The 15,813-nt window shown below is 54.2% G+C and overlaps 3 protein-coding genes across 3 annotated transcripts; 2 read left to right on the top strand and 1 right to left on the bottom strand.

The window, feature by feature from the left end:
• Positions 1–763: 763 nt before the first annotated feature.
• CDEST_03226 (Putative tyrosine-specific protein phosphatase) lies at positions 764–4,227 on the top strand. The gene is made up of 3 exons (XM_062919385.1): positions 764–1,415; positions 1,637–1,954; positions 2,016–4,227. Exons 1-3 carry the CDS (start codon positions 1,361–1,363, stop codon positions 3,527–3,529), a joined length of 1,887 nt encoding a protein of 628 aa, XP_062775436.1. The 5' UTR covers positions 764–1,360; the 3' UTR covers positions 3,530–4,227.
• A 6,357-nt stretch (positions 4,228–10,584) lies between these two features.
• Positions 10,585–13,576, bottom strand: CDEST_03225 (uncharacterized protein). Its single transcript, XM_062919384.1, has 2 exons — positions 12,056–13,576; positions 10,585–12,003 (listed from the first exon to the last, which is right to left on the bottom strand). Exon 1 carries the CDS (start codon positions 13,271–13,273, stop codon positions 12,803–12,805), a length of 471 nt encoding a protein of 156 aa, XP_062775435.1. The 5' UTR covers positions 13,274–13,576; the 3' UTR covers positions 10,585–12,003; positions 12,056–12,802.
• A 1,104-nt stretch (positions 13,577–14,680) lies between these two features.
• CDEST_03224 (uncharacterized protein) lies at positions 14,681–14,944 on the top strand (the record flags this gene model as incomplete). Its single annotated transcript, XM_062919383.1, has 1 exon — positions 14,681–14,944. One exon carries the CDS (start codon positions 14,681–14,683, stop codon positions 14,942–14,944), a length of 264 nt encoding a protein of 87 aa, XP_062775434.1.
• Between the last annotated feature and the right edge of the window lie 869 nt (positions 14,945–15,813).

Raw genomic sequence — 15,813 nt, 5'->3', positions numbered from 1 at the left:
CAAAACATGTGCATGCAAACATAGAGAGATGTCACCTACACATTTATACTGACGCACACACACACACACACACACATACATACACACACACACGCACACACATGGCGGACGGGTAAGTGATATAAGGGCGAAATAGGGGAGAACCGATAGATCGATCTCGGGCAACAACAAAAGAAAAAGAATAAGGGAGGGAAAAGCAAATAAGGGCAATGCAGCTGCCCCGCCATTCCGTAGGCTTGTTTCCATGGTGGCATTAGGCTACGTGACACCCGACAACGCACAGGACCTCCGCCCGTCCCTAAGGTGACTTGCTTGCTTGACCCCATTGGGTGCGGTCCGTCATCCACAGAGCTATGCGAACGTGGGGTTGCTCTGGCGCAGACGGCAGCAGCCCAGTTGTCGGGTGTGTGTATGATGCAGTGCCGCCCGATAAGCAAGCCTAGAACTTCTGCGGAGTAGCTTGGTTGTTTTGACGGGATGGGTAACACATAGCAGGAGGCGACAACATGCGCAGGCAGGAGAGGTCCATGGGATTTGGGAGGAAGGGATCAGCTTGTGCGGTCGTTAACAGCCGTCAAGCGCCCAAAAGGGTCTAGAGGGGGCCATCACTTGGGGGGGATGAGCGGGATGGAGGCGGGTGCGTATTGCCTGAGGCGTCTTAGACCAGTCGAACGACCTCAAATGATTGGCCACTAGCTCACAAGTGGCCAGTGCTCCCCCCTGGCAGGTTGTCTTGACAACGGCCTGGCAGCCCGGCAGCCAGCACAACACTGCGAGGCTAACAACAACCAACCCTTGCTGTTTGGGGTCGGGGCCCATATTGACCGCTTCAGCAAAACATACGCCAGACCATACAAAAACACCATCGTTCGGTCCCTCCTTGCGCTTCGCAATACCTTCCTTTTACCCATCTCGATATCTCTCCCTCCATTTTTTTCGACCGCCAAAGAAGCATCTGGTTTTTCCAGAAATCGGGTTGTCGCTCCTGTCTCCCTCGAGGGCGTGCCTTTTCGTCCCCTTTCCCCCCTCCTCTTCTGGCTCAACCGCGACAGAGACAGCATTGTTGTTGTTATTGTTTCAGACCCGCCCATTTCAACATTCCTGTCGGACCTGCTCGCCAACGCCACCACCACGCATTGCTACTTCCTAGGGACCGCTTCCCCTTGCGCGCGCATTACTTTGCATACAAAGGAGTAACCTCGCTTGCTTCTGTCCACATTCGGCACCTGTCGTGTGTCCTTTCGCAAACAGGCAATTCGCTTGCATCTCTACCTCCAAGGCGCCATCTCACGAGAGCAACTGCCTCCTTCGTCTCCCATTGCCATAGCAAATCAGGAGGAAACAGAGACTCGCGAGATCAATGGCACCTTCATCCAAGACTCCCAACATGGGCCAGGTCATTGAGTACATCCCAGGTGTGTTTCCGCCCGCGCTCACAACACGCACGCATTGCGCATCCTCTCGTCCCCCATCATCGCAGTCATGTCGCATCCTTATTCTGAATTGCCTCGGTCGCCTCAGACGTCGCAAGTCGGCATGAGCGCATCGCGCGACAGCTACAACGGCCCTTTACCCTGGCTTCATCCCTACCTCTATTGCGCCCTGTTTCCCGTCTCCCTTCTGACTTGGCTCCCAGACCGCCTGTATCTGGCCGCGTACATCCATCCTCCCACGGACGAGACCATTTTCCCCTATGGCGAGACTGTCCAGTCTTCTCCCAGGAAGCGATCGCAGAGGGCCGCCGAGGGCCCTACGCCCGTCCAGACCGCCGCCCGTCAAAAGCCTCACTACTTCACCGTCGACGACACCCTGCTGTACAACGCCTTTCACCATGACTTCGGTCCACTGCACATCGGCCACTTGTACCGTTTCGCCCTGCAGTTCCACGACGTCCTCGGAGCCAAGGAGAACAAGGACCGCCCCATCGTCTTCTGGAGCAGGGCCGACCCCAGAAGTATGTTGCAGCGCATTCCGTTGTCGTTGTATTTGGACCACCTTGCTGACAGAGTTTTCAGGTCGCGCCAACGCCGCCTGCATGCTCGCCTGCTACATGGTCCTCATCCAGAACTGGCCCCCTCACCTGGCCTTGGCCCCCATCGCCCAGGTCGACCCGCCTTTGATGCCCTTCCGCGACGCTGGATACAGTCAAGCCGACTACGGCATCACCGTTCAGGATGTCGTCTACGGTGTTTGGAAAGCCAAGGAAGAGGGCTGCTGCGCCCTGGACAACTTCGACCTCGACGAGTACGAAAAGTTTGAGAGAGTGGAGCACGGAGACTTCAACTGGATCACACCACACTTCCTGGCCTTCGCTTCACCCCAACATGCGCCCATTGCCAAGGTCCTGGAGGGCACGGAGGAATTCGATGCGCTTCCCAGGTCGCTGGGGCAATTGGAAGCGAACAAGACGCTACCCCAACCCTTCAAGAACGTTCTGAACCACTTTACCGAGAGGAACATTGGGCTCGTCGTCCGTCTCAACTCGCCCCTCTACTCCCCGTCCTTCTTCGAGGCCATGGGCATATCTCACCTCGACATGATCTTCGACGACGGCACCTGCCCGCCTCTCACCACTGTGCGCAAGTTCATCAGGCTGGCGCACGAGACCATCACCGTCAAGAAGAAGGGCATCGCTGTCCATTGCAAAGCCGGTCTCGGAAGAACTGGCTGCCTCATCGGCGCGTACCTTATTTACCGTCACGGCTTCACTGCCAACGAGATCATCGCATTCATGCGCTTCATGCGTCCCGGCATGGTCGTCGGTCCCCAGCAGCACTGGCTTCACATCAACCAGGGCGTCTTCCGCGAATGGTGGATTGAGGAGCGCGTCGAGCGCAAGCTCCGTAAGGAGATGGCCGCCAACGCGGCTGCTCCGAGCACCCCCATCCGCGCCATGCAGAAGACGTCGCTTCGCACCGGCCAAGCCTCTACACCTCCCCACCGCAGCACCTCAAACCGCACGCCTTTGAGCGAAGTCGATCACGACCGCAATAACATTGGGGTTCAAGAAGACTACCTCCCGGCGCCGACACCAGGCCAGCCGAGGAAGACCAATAGGGCAGATCGTCACCATCCCTACCAAAGATCCACGTCGTACCAAGCGACGGTCGAGGAAGAGGCGGGTATCCATCAGGACACCGAGGTCATCACAATCCACAAGCAATCCCACAGCACCGAGTCCGACGAGGAGTTGCACATGCGAATGCGCTCGCATCGCAAGCCTTCTGCATCGCCTGGCCGCAGCGAGAAGCGATCGGTTAGCCACTCAGCCGCCACTGTGTACCAGGCGTACATCGACAATGATGCCAGCAACGACGTCGAAAATCTCGGCACGTCACGCGTCAAGCAAGTTGACCGCGTCAGCAGCGCATCGGGTGTTCTCACCAAGGTTCGTGGCAGCAAGCGGTCGGGAGAGTCGCCGAGGACCAAGGATGGAGTACGCAAGACGAGTGGTCGTGTTGGCAGCGTGGGCAACTCTGCAATGTCTGCGACGGCAGCATCGGCAGCACGGAAGGTCTCTGGCGCTTAGGTGCCGTCCAGAGCCATCCAGCCTGGCCCTCGATCTTGAGTCTACACCTTGGACCACGGGGCTCGGGACCGACTGCTTACTAACCACTTATGATGATGATGATCACGACCGGTCCATGTTGTTCTGCATGAATTGGCGTTGGGTTCCGGTAATATTGGAGATTGTGACAAACTGGGATGGTGTTCACGGGTGGAAGCCGGCTTTGACCGGAATGATGTCCACGACAAGGCGACTACGACGACGATGACAATGAAAAAATTGCATCTCTCTCTCTTCCCCTTCTCCAGGCATTCGATGCATATATATCTGGCTCGACAATTGGCTGGTTCAACCTGCTTGATTATTAAGGCGTTCCGGAGGGGCATAGGGGCTCTCTACACTGTATTGTACTTGTATTTACCATTGCTGGGTTTTTGCCGAGGGTTTTTGTTAAACAGACAATTGTTTTGGTCTTTGTCGCGCGGCTCGACCACAGATAAGAGGCCAAAAGGAGGAAAGCGAGGCAGTGGCAGTGGGCATGTCTCGTTTCCAGGGGGGATGTTTTATAGACATCGTCGTCGGATGAGACGAACACAAGTGGAAGAGGATATTTGCCCGTTTGATTTTCCACATCAATACACAAAAAGTACACACACGACAGCGGTCTCGGGGAGTTTGCTCGTGATGCTGTGGTTTCTATAGACTTGTGATATGTCAACAGCAGCCCTGTTCCCAAGTATTGAGTTCGTTTTAGGATCTTCGATGCCTTACTATGGAGGGTCAACAAATCAACAGCCGTGAAGGCACAGGACTGACTGTAAAAACAGAGTTAGGGTTGTGACAAGGACAAGCCTCATCAGAGAGACCAAAATATGTACATCACCCTGACCGTTCGCGCAAGGAGAGGGGGAGCGTGCCGAGGCAAACAGCCTATCTAACACTCGCGCCTCTTCAACCAATTCCTCGTCCTGCTCAAGTGAATGCGATCTTTTCCTTCCATCAGAAGCAAGTGCTTCATCTGATGGGTACTTGACAGTGCGCCCAAGTCATACATGGAAAGGCCAATTCTCTGATTTATGTAAGCTATTTGTACAAACACCATGACGTTGTTCCGACCCGGGAGGCTCTTCACGCCGACCGCAGCCTCGAGGAGCAGGTTGGGTAGATCTCCTCTGAAGAGGTAGAGCATCTGGTTCGCGAAATCATACTTGGCGACATCACGCATACCGTTGCGTTGCGGTACCCCCAATGCCGCCCTGTTGGAACTCTCGAAGCCTTGGACAAGTCACTACAACCTTCACTCCATCGAGTCTACAAGAGCAGTGTCTGGTCGCGGGATTGACACATGCGACCATACCCACTGGAGAACTCGGGATCCCGTCCGCTCTCCCATCGATAAACCAGTGAGGGCCGGAGTAGTAGTTGGGTCGGTGACGACCAGCGAATGCCTGGTGTTGCATGTCTGTTTTTGTTGTCCTCTTTTTACTGAGGAAAGTGTCTGATGAGAGGGTGTGCGAGGTCTGTCTTCTGGCAACTCAAGCACGACTGCAGCTGGCCGGCCCTGTCTGTGGCTTTCCCATGAACCACCCGCCACTGCCCGACCGCCCGTTACAACCATCAAAAAAAAAAAGAAGAAAAAAAAAGGGGGATAAAGGACGAAAGCAAAAAGGGAAAGAAAAAAAAAGAGGGGAGAAAATCACCCCTTAGGACAAGCTTCTTTTTGTTGTGAACAATACTAGTCAATGTGCAAAAAAGATCTCCTCGACGGGGAATTGAACCCCGGTCCCCTGCGAGTTGTTGCAATGCAATGACAAGCAGATATCCTCACCACTAGACTATCGGGGAATTAGTGGATGTGCTCATCCATTGATAGTTAGTTGGGAGCAATGCAATAGTTCACATACATATACTAATGCTCATCGTGCAGATGACCACAGAAGGCCGTTGAATTACGTCGTTTTTTTCTTTTCCATTTTAAGTTACATAAATCCGCCGGCGAACTCTATCTGTTTTTCGTAGTCCCCGCTTGGAGGCCTAAGAAGAATAAACCAGCAGGAGCTGTCTGTCTGCCTCCGTATCTGTAGGTTTTGTCTTCTTGTAAGTCAAATTGTTGTTTACTGAGCTGGGTGCTCTCTCCTGCGCTTTGCTGGCTATACAGGTGTTAGAGGGAATGCCAGATGTACAAGGAAGAGGGGTGAGTCGCCTTTCCGTCTCAATCTCGCCACCACTTGTTCCGTTACACCTTTTTTTCCTTCCTCCGCTGCTATATGTGCATTGTGTGTTATACTTGCACTTTCTTTTTTGTCGTTAAACGACGCTTTAGCGTGTTGTTGACAAGATATGTACGTCTCTAAACGTTCTCTCTGCTTTCTTCACCCGTACACCGTTAAAGGCGTCGAAAAGATGCAATTTGCTCCGATGTATCAATACATCATGTAGTCAACCCGACATCAGGCTCTCCATCTGTCTGGTTTTCTTCAATATGCGACCGCAGTGCACCTCGTAAAGCCAAATCAGACTAGCCCACGACGTGCCAGACGACTGTCAAGTCTAAAAAGGCGAGAGGGTGGAAACAGAAGAGTACAGAACCCCAGGTGTTCCGACGGCAACCTGTCTATGTTTTGCGGACCGGTGACATGGCCATCCCACCAAGCTCGAGCCTCGTTCACCACATTGAGTGCGTCTCAAGGGTTGCATCCTCGACTGTACCCCTCGACCGCTTACCGTAGCCAACGTTGGCAACTTGCTAGTCTTTTGTCGCGTCCAGAGAAGTTGTGCCAAACCCGGAAGGCTCTGCGTATCGTCGCCAGAAAGGGGGGTTGAAAACCTATGCGATCGGTCTAGATTCCCGAGCCAAGCGAACCTCAGGCTCAGCTGTCGAGAAACTGCTCGCCTACGTCACGGTCGAGGAGCTGCCCCCGCAGGAGTACACCGACCTTCGTTCGTCTTGCGCCCGAAAGTCCTCTTCAGGCGCCACGGCTGGTGACGCAGGAAGCCATCAAGCTTGATCCTATGGAGGGAACATCGAGAGCCTGCTGGAGAGGAGCTGTCCGAGTCCGACGACCGTCCGCTTACAAGATGAGGTTTCTCCAACTTACTGGCTTCGCGTTTCTGTTCCGGGTCATGTATCATATGCACGAGCTTACATTTGCTCTACACGGCGTGATCACGGAAGACAGTAGCTGAGGCGTTGCGATCCGGAGTATCAACGCGGATAAGTGAAGCATTTATCATAAGCATTGGCAATAGGATGTCTTTGCCAGGAGACGGAATCCCCCCCCCCTTTTCTGTACGTTACCTGTGGTATGATCATGATACCAATCCCGTGGTATATCTTGTGCCAGATACCTAACCCTCCAATCTGGCGGTCCCGGCGGTCCAAGGATAATGTACGAAAGGGGGTCGCCGCTCATCCCACCCTCAGACCACAACAGGCATGTGTGACCCAGGCGGAATGGCCCATGTTGCGAGGCATTTCTCGTGTCCCAACCCCAGAATGTCGGTGATTGTTCCCCGATCGTGAAGGATGGGCTCTATACGGGAGTTTCCATTCTGCTTTCGTCTCTATTATAGGACAATACTGCCCCTGTGCGGAACAAGAGGGTTCAGGGAGGAGAGGGCCACGGCTCTGCCACGGCTCTGCGTGCGAGCTGTGACTACCACAAGACTTGTTGTCCTCTGTCCTCCCGGGCAGAACTTGAGCACCAGCTCACCTCCATAGCTCATCCCCAGGAGGGAAAATAGCAATGGTAGAAAATGCGAAGTTTGAAATAGATGGTGGACATCAAGACACCAGTGTCCTAGCCTTTGACAAGCCCGCTTGGTTCGGCATGTCCAGCGCCCCTGACATACAGCAACATGGAACCAACGCACAATGAACCCAAACACACATCATCTTTGGCACACCAGAAACAAACACGCCAACCACTCCTCTACGAGGCTCAGAACTTCAGCTTACCTCCAATCTAGGTTATGAAAGAAATTTCCATCCGTCCGGTAGGCTGTGCCGTCACGGGGGATTCCAGGAGACCCTGCCCTTTCCCTACAACCGGGGCCTGTTTCTCGCGGCTTTGATAGCAACATGGAAACGCAGGTGTCCTCAGGGGTATGGGGGTCTGATGCTACTCTCTGGCGTCTCTCTCGATTCCACTGCTGCCCGCGGGTGCAACCCAGACTAACGACAGATGACAGAATTTGGGCGCCTTCCCAGCGCTTCCTCTGCCGTCAGTGTTTCGAGTTATTCGACCATTGACAGCAAGGTATGTCGCGTGTGTGTCCAGATGATTTGACAGACCGCACGAAGGATTCCTTACCCCCAGCCATCATTTAAAGACTCAGGCCGCCAGAAATCCCTGGGCCCCTACCCCGTGACTACTCGATATCTCGGCTAGCCCTGGTTATCCATTTGAGTCACAGAGTCTAATATGTATGCCGAGATGAACCTCTGCGTCAAAACCTTACCCTCCTTGGCTCGGATGACAACGGCAACAAAGGCATATGGTCAATATGCCGCAGGGTCTAGGCTGTGAAGGTATCTGTCTCTCAGCTTCGAAGAGAGACATAAGAATGAAGACACAGGAGAATGCGGTCCTTCGAGAAATCATCAAGTTGATGTCAGAAGGAAAGGGGCGCAGACAGTGCCGTCCAGGGGCATGCGGCGGTCCTCTGACCCCATTATGGCACCCAACCAAGAACATGAACCTGAAGACCGCCGCAGGGTGAGGCTTGCTGTCAACTGATGGACCTTGGGTCTAGTGGTCTTCATGTCAGCTCTTCCAGCTAACAGCCGTAGCTCGACAAAACCATTACATATCCTCGATCAACACCTGAGCCCCGAACAAGCTCGCCTGGGTGACTAGGACACGAAAAGAGTGACAGGTGCATGTCGTCGACGACCGCACTTGTGATCTGTGATGACTCTCGGTACTGCAGCCTAGGCTTACGACAGCTAGCCGTTGAAGGTGGCCTCTGGGTCCCTAATGCCCGTTGTCTCGAGCATAGATTGTCTGATGCCCCCTAGGCGTGGGGACATGCATGCGCCCTACGCGCAGAGAGCGAATCCTGGAAGGCCACAGATTCTCAGAAAGCGCCCATTTACATTCCATGCAGTGCGAAGCCGTAAAGGACGCCAGAAAACAGAGCGGAAACATTCTGAGGCGAAGAAATCAGTCCCTCTTCCCGCTATGGTCGACCTCACGAAGAAGCAGAAAATATTGCTTGCGTGCTACGGTCGTGATTCTGGCGAGTTCCAATAGAGCACAGGCAACAGCATCGGACTCAAAACGCATCAAGCCAAGCGATTGGATAGTGTTCTCGGGATGAATCTTGTGAGGATCACTTTATTTAGGCGATCTTGATGGACGTTCCGTAAGTCGACACTTACTAACGAGCAGCATAGTAAGTGAAGGAATCCGCAACCAATGGGCGCCATGCTGCGTCAACCCCCCTGGCTCGTCACCCGGCCCAAAACCCTCACAAATCCCGACGACATGGTTCTTGAGGTGGGGTGCCAACGGCGTAGGCATGTAGTTTGCGGCGCAGTGACAAGAGAGTATTGAAAGCGAGCGTCACAGTAAATGATGCATGCGTGCCGTAATCTTTGCCAAATCTTGCTCACTTGCGACGACAGTGTCTAATGGACCATGGTGGCAGTCGGCAAATGTGTCCAAGACACTGTCCCATCATACTGATGCACTGGCTCGGCGCTCAAAGTTGAAAAATGACAGCTTACCCCTGACCCTGGCCAGGGCAAAGGAGCAATACACTGTCGAACCGTGTCATAGACAGCTCGAGCAGGCTAGTATCTTGGAAGAGTGGATTTGCTTACCCCCCCGGAAACCGGGGTGCCGCGCAAGTCTGCCCGCCATGGCACTCGTTTAGTTGTTGTGGAAGCCCATCTGCACAACATCCTCGCACTACTTCTCCTGCCCCGGACCCAGTTGCTGTCGGATATTCTAGTCTAGCCTCGGTGGCCTGGCTGCAGGGCAATGATCGGTTAGCATGTCCCATGACAGTGTCGTGTGCTGATTGTTCACAGCGAGAGGCGAAGGGAGAATTGTGGCGGGCGTGGTCCGGGTTTTGACGTTCCAGCCGGCTTCTTTGCTTCTTTTCGTACTGGTACTGGTAGAGCCAACCAAAGATGAAGGGCGGGCTGACATCGTGTACTACGGTGATGCAGGTGAAAAGGAGTCGAGAGCTGAGATACACAGCTGACCCCTTGTCAACACAACCGGCCCTGTGTTGAAGTCCCCGGCCACATCACGTCGGATATGGCTAGGTTTCCACATGCTGCGCACCAGAGAGGGATAGGCTTGGTCAGGTACCCGTTCTCTGATCCACTAATGCACCTCATCAGAAATTTCGAGATTGTTTTGCGCCAGAACAGGCCACAGTCTGGTCTGGTCTGGTGCTGTCGAGAGGTGCGGCAGCTGAGAGGTGTTCGGCATGAACTGAGCGAAGAGCGTGGTTGTGTTGGAAGGCTTGAGGGCAGCTACCGGGTTGGTGTCGTGATGCGTGCTCGCGAGAGGAGGACAATATCGATACCGGAAACCTCTCGAGTCTATGTAGAAATCGATGGTCCATGAATGGTCCTGAAGGCGTAAGCTTGCCGTTCCGCCAAGTCAGGCTTCGCCTCATCCTAGCTGACAGGGTCGTAACGATCTGGAAGTCTCCTATCGGAGAGGGGCACGAGTCTGGGAGGCTCGCCGCAAACTAAAACACGAGGTGGGAAGGAGGGAACAAAACTTGGGTTGAAAGACGGTCCAGCATCCTAATCAACGTCCTGCAACATTACGCAGAACTTCGGTTCGGAACAGCGCCCTGGGGACCGATAGTCAGCTCAGAGGACGACGTCTCGGCACCATTGAGGTAGGAAATTCGGGAACCCGAGGACGCGGAAATCACTTAGGCAGAGTGTGTAGGCTCAGTGTCACCCTGCATGGCTCCTCTGCATCTCGTCGCCCGCATGTGCACGCGGGTCAGCTGTAAGGTGTAAGTGAGTTTGTGTGTGTGTGTGTGGTACCGGCTTGCAAAACATATAAAGCGTATGCGTCCTGTCCCTTCCGGACCATGGGGCCGACGATCAACAAAAGGGGAACGTTGTCGCCAGCTCGTGCAGAGAGCTCTTCGAAAACCGGACCTGCTCAGCCTCAAGAAGCCCTGTGTCGCGTTACAAAGTCAAACCCACTTTCTTGCCTACGCTGTCCGTTGCATTGCGTCCGTCTTCCCTCCTCGAAACCTGGCAGCCCCGGCCCCTCCGTCATAACAGTCCCAACGGGCCGAGCCGTTGAACACTATTCGAACGGATGAACGGTTGACCCAAATTGATTAAAACCGTCCCAACTTTGCGCAAGGCCTTCCATGATGAGAGAACATCCGGCAAGCACGAGCTGCTGCAGAAGCATGAGCAACACGCACACGACAGACGCCCGGTCCTACAACAAGCCGCGAACAAATCACATGGCGCTCAAGTTTTGTGACCACAAGTCGGTTTGTGGTTGTGAGGTTCGGATATCAGCGGGCAAGAGCCTATGCGACCGATGCGCTCAGGGTTTGTGCTGAAGGATTCGGTCTCGAGCGGAGAGGAGGATTGATTGCACACTGGAGGAACAGCCGAGCAGCCAGACGAGACTCGTCATCTTCGTCATCGTCATCGTTCTTTACCGTTCTTCGGCCCTCTGCCCGAGATGCGACATGAACGCAAGAGGCGGTGCTGTGCACCACATCGAGCCATGTTTGTGGCCGGCCGTCTTGATACCTGAATACGAATCTCGGCTGCATTGCAATACCGAGGCAAAGCACAGCTTTACAGTTGCTGCGGTGCAACGACATGGGGGGCAGACTTCCAGATGTCGGCAGTCATCTACAAGCATTGCGCATGCTGGACACTGCCACAAGCATAATCTGTAATAACGGTGGCGGCTTCTTTAGCCGGGAGGGTTTTTTCTCTTCTCTGGGTTTGGTTTTCGTTGGGGGGTTTTCCCCCCTCGTTTGGGGTGCTTTGGGAACCGTCGTTGTGTCTCGCATTTGGCGCAAACGTGTAGAGCTGAAAAGGGAGAAAATGAAATTCGAGTCCTGCGCTACTGTACACCGCATAGATTAATCCATCTGCACATACATGCTGTCAACATGCACCTATCGCTCCCAATCGACACGTCGTAATCGAGCTTATGAGATGATCTCTCCGTTCAGGTACGAAGAAGTCAGTGGGATCTCTGCAGGGATGCAGGTAGCCGGGATCGTGCTGCTGTTGACGCTTGGTTGGCGCACGATTGTCGGAAATCGAGAGGGCGGTGATGAGCTGTTAAGTTGTTTCTGCTGCGCAAAAACGAGCGTGGGACGACATTAGGATCGACCGGGTGTCGCTGAGGATGACATCCCAAAAGAGGTGACAGCATCGGGAGAAGGAAATCTCAAAACAAAACATGAGAAACCGACAGGCGTAACGAGAAGTCGTTAGACGTCCTTGTTCACGAGATCTAAAAAGCGGCCCGTTCCTTTAGTACCTTGCCTTGGGTAGGTAGGATAGGTAGGCAGGTACCTACCTACCTACTTATGAAAACCACATGGGCGAATCAGCGAGGCGAACCTGCCCTTCGAGTCGAATGGGCGTCCAAGGCGGTCGCCATTGGTCCGCCTATCTTGCGGCAAACAACAGCGATTGGCACGCCCTCCTACCTGCCTGGGTCCGGGTTAGACAATGATATCGTGTGTCAAGATAACGAAGGGGCGGCCGTAGGTAGGGAGGAATTCATTTTAAAATGAACCGGGCACCCTCAACTATGTACAGAATTCCGGTATTGTGGTGAAACATTTGTGGATGGAACACCTGTGTGTCGGCTGAATCTTTGCACAAAGATCTTGCTCCGAAACAATCAGTCACCAGCATCAATTACGAAGAGCTCGTCATTCATGAAACTGACCGCATGCCAGTGCCAGTGCCATCGAGGAGCATGAAAAGTGAGATCATTTCGGGGTCGTATCATTCAAAAAACAGAGTACGTGCATCATCTGTCGGGTATGTATGCGGACATCTCCATGTAGGTATAAACTCCTCCAAACCATCCTAAAGCCCAAACAGTAAGTCTATGGCCAGAAATGAAGGCCATCCGGTGACCAAGGCTCTAAGCCGCTTCACACGCGCACCGAGAATAGTAAACCAGAAGAATGAGAAAGAAGGCAAAAACAAATAAAATCTCTCCAATCAGCCTGTCCCCAGAGAATAAACAAGCCACCGGTCGAGAATCGAAATAAGTAAGAGTGACCAGTCAGTTAAATGACGAGCACCATGCCGACTTAGTTGAGGGCGAGGGCGACGAGACCGACGAGGGCGGCCAGGAGGCCGTTCTGAACAAGAATGCCAGAGCCGGCGCTGGAAGGTGCCGAGGGCACAGCGGAGCCTGCGGTGGGAGCAACGGATGAGTCGGCCGATGTCTTGATGGGTAGGGCGGTAGACTTGGTCCAAGGAGCGGAGGCGGTCGGACCGGCAAAGCCAGTCGAGTTGGAAGCCGGGTAGTAGTACGACGAAGAGGACGAGGAGGATGACGAAGAGGACGACGACGTCGTCGAGGTGGAAGTCGTCGAGTTGATGGTCGGGACGATGGTCGAGGTCGGCGTGTACAAGGGGCAAGCGGTGTTGGTCGGGTTGCACTTGGTGATGGTCACTGTCTTGGTCGTGGTCGAGGTCAGAGTCGTCGTGGTCTCATCCGTAGACTGAGCGACGGCGACCGAGGCGGCCAGGAGAGCGAAGACGCTGGTGAAACGCATTTTGACTGGTTTGATTTGAACACGACGTGTTGTGGTTGATATCAGGAGTGATTGATGTTGAGTACCAGTCGACGTGTGACCAAGGTGTTGCGATTGAACCGTGTGCGTGCAGTGCTAGCATGGGCTGTAAAGAATGCAATGTCAAGGGACTGACGAGACTGTCTTGTCGGTATCTGTAAAGATGGATTGAATGAGTGTGGTGTGCAAGAAAAAGCACGAAGACGAAGAGCAGTTGCAAGAGAATGAACGTGGGCACTGGACGCAGTGGTGAGGAGAGGCAACGGTGAGGAGACAGAAGCGAGGGTATTAACTGTGTGGGAAGGGGGCGGGCGAGGTATTTCTCCTTTTTGTTAAATCGGCCGAACAACCACGATGGCCCCCAACAGACTCTTTACTGGACGTGGGCTACCGGACATCATGCCAGCGATGGTAACCTGTTTGTGCCTGTAAGGTCACGTCCCATTAACCCCGTTGGTCGCCTGCGCGGCCAGAGAGGGGTGCGTGTGGGCGGCCAGTGGCCCGTGGGTGGGTGTGCCAGCGAGGACATGGGGCCCAGACCTCCCCCGTCTGCAGTGTGTTCGTACACCAGGGCCCTCACTAAGGTAGCTACGCTTTGCTCGGCCTTGCCTATTGCTTCTTCCTTGTGCGACATGGTATCCGTAGTGTATGTCAACCGTACCGATGCCAGCAATGGGAGAGAAGGGCTGGACTGACCATGGATTGCCATGCTACCGTGCTGATCCAACTGCCAAACTTGAGTGTTGGGAGATGAGAGACGCAGATCCTTGTAGTTGTCCCTGACTCTCTCTGGGTCCCTGAGGATTGGGATACACTAAGAATTGCAAGAGAAATGGTGTCACTATTATGAGGCCTCGCTTGAGGGAGCCTGCCCCTGCTTGGTGCCTATGTGCCATGCTAATCGTCCCGGGACCAGGTCTCGGGCTGAACGAACCAGAAGCAGCTTGGGAGTCTGGGCGAGAAGCGCTATGGAATCGTGTCCAAAATTGGGTATGACGGAGGTATTCCATCGCCGGCGATGCTTAGCTGGTTGGCAATGCGCACCGTAACTGCAAGCACGACGGTGGACCGGTACTGCACTGCACGCGCGGGCTTGTGCTTCGGCGTCTTCGCTGACGGGACCTTGCCCTAGACCTTTTTAGCCCCCCTTGGCCTGCAACGCCCACTGGTTCGTGCCTGGGAGCCCCTGCGGATCGCCTTTCTTATCCCTGCTAGCAGCATGCAGGAACAGCGTGCCCTGCTGCTTGGGAAAACAACTCATTCGAACCTATGGCCAGTCGGAGGGCCGGCCAGAACCTCAAGGTCATTCATTGTAGGCGCCAAAATGAGGTCGATGTCGCGTTGTTTGGTTGCTATGTTGCTTAGTTGGCATCGTGTCCGCAGACCATCATGGTACAGGGCAAGACTTGGATCCTTCCTCCCCGGAACGTGGGCGACGTGGGACATGTGCTTGCCAATCGTTGCCTATCGGACCCAAGGATTTTCATCGTCGTCTCGTTGTTTACATTCCTCGCCCCCTCCCAAGGAGCAGCACGCAGTTCGTTGGCGCTGGAGAAGTCACTTGCTGGCCGCCACCCCCCTCCTCGGCATCCAAGCCATCGCTCCGCCCTCCCGCCACGGCCTCGATGCGGCTTACTATCCGCTGACCGATAGGAAAAGTCTTCTGCCTAGGGGGCGAGGCAGGCCCAGTGACTAGTTCGTCTTGAGTTGCTCGGCCTCTTTATTTCGGGATGATGCGTCAAAAAGGAACGAGCTTTGGACTGTTTTCCAACGGTGCACAACGGCGACAGAGGCACCGTCCGATGTGTCTTTGATTGGTCTCTGCCCGCAATAATACCGTGCATCCTTTAATGGTCACCGTTCGGCCGATTGCTGCGATTCAGGTCCCTTTTCTCTATGCTCGGTCATTTAAAGGTTCCACGGCGTAGCGCCGTAGGCCTAGGTTCTCGAAGATCCTGCCTGCCATAGAAACATAAGCTGGGCTGTTCCTCGCACAGCCAATCCGACATCCTTGCCTTGAGTAACTATAAGCCGCTTCGAGAGGGATTCCCTGTCGATGGCGACTGTCAATCGACACAAGAAATGACCCCAATCATGGGGGACTCCACCGCCATTTCCCGTTTGAAGGGGGATGCGCAATGCCATGGGAGGTGACCAGTGTTTGTAGACCAGGGCCACGGGGATTGCCCGTCCGGCTGATTCGAGCGCGCTTGCAAGCGTGCATGTCCTCTCTTTTACGAGATGAGCCCAAGATACGTTCAAGTGGGCAACGATAAGTTTTGGAGGGTCAAAGGATATGACAATGATGCTCGACAGCGAACGCAACCTCCCAACATGGTTATTATGAAAGCGATCGTAAGGGAAATCGATAGCACTACCCGGCACCGACAATTCGATCCGACAACAACGTCGTTGCAGCCCGATCCAACGTTGTGTGTTTTCGTCCTGCCGTAGCCTGTATCCGTAGCCCGAGCGGTCCCTTGTCGACGCTAGGTTGAAACTCTTCAAAACAACTGCTCGAC

Source organism: Colletotrichum destructivum, chromosome 2, assembly GCF_034447905.1.
Source record: "Colletotrichum destructivum chromosome 2, complete sequence".
In the NCBI taxonomy this organism is placed as follows: Eukaryota; Fungi; Ascomycota; class Sordariomycetes; order Glomerellales; family Glomerellaceae; genus Colletotrichum; species Colletotrichum destructivum.
Note: the sequence above shows the minus strand (reverse complement) of the source record. Positions and strands in the feature narration are given on the sequence as shown.

Coding starts and splice junctions, on each gene's coding strand:
- CDEST_03226 (XM_062919385.1), top strand. CDS start 1,361: ATGGCACCTTCATCCAAGACTCCCAACATGGGCCAGGTCATTGAGTAC. Junction 1,416..1,636: donor GGTCATTGAGTACATCCCAG/GTGTGTTTCCGC, acceptor CTTGGCTCCCAG/ACCGCCTGTATCTGGCCGCG. Junction 1,955..2,015: donor GAGCAGGGCCGACCCCAGAA/GTATGTTGCAGC, acceptor CAGAGTTTTCAG/GTCGCGCCAACGCCGCCTGC.
- CDEST_03225 (XM_062919384.1), bottom strand. CDS start 13,273: ATGCGTTTCACCAGCGTCTTCGCTCTCCTGGCCGCCTCGGTCGCCGTC.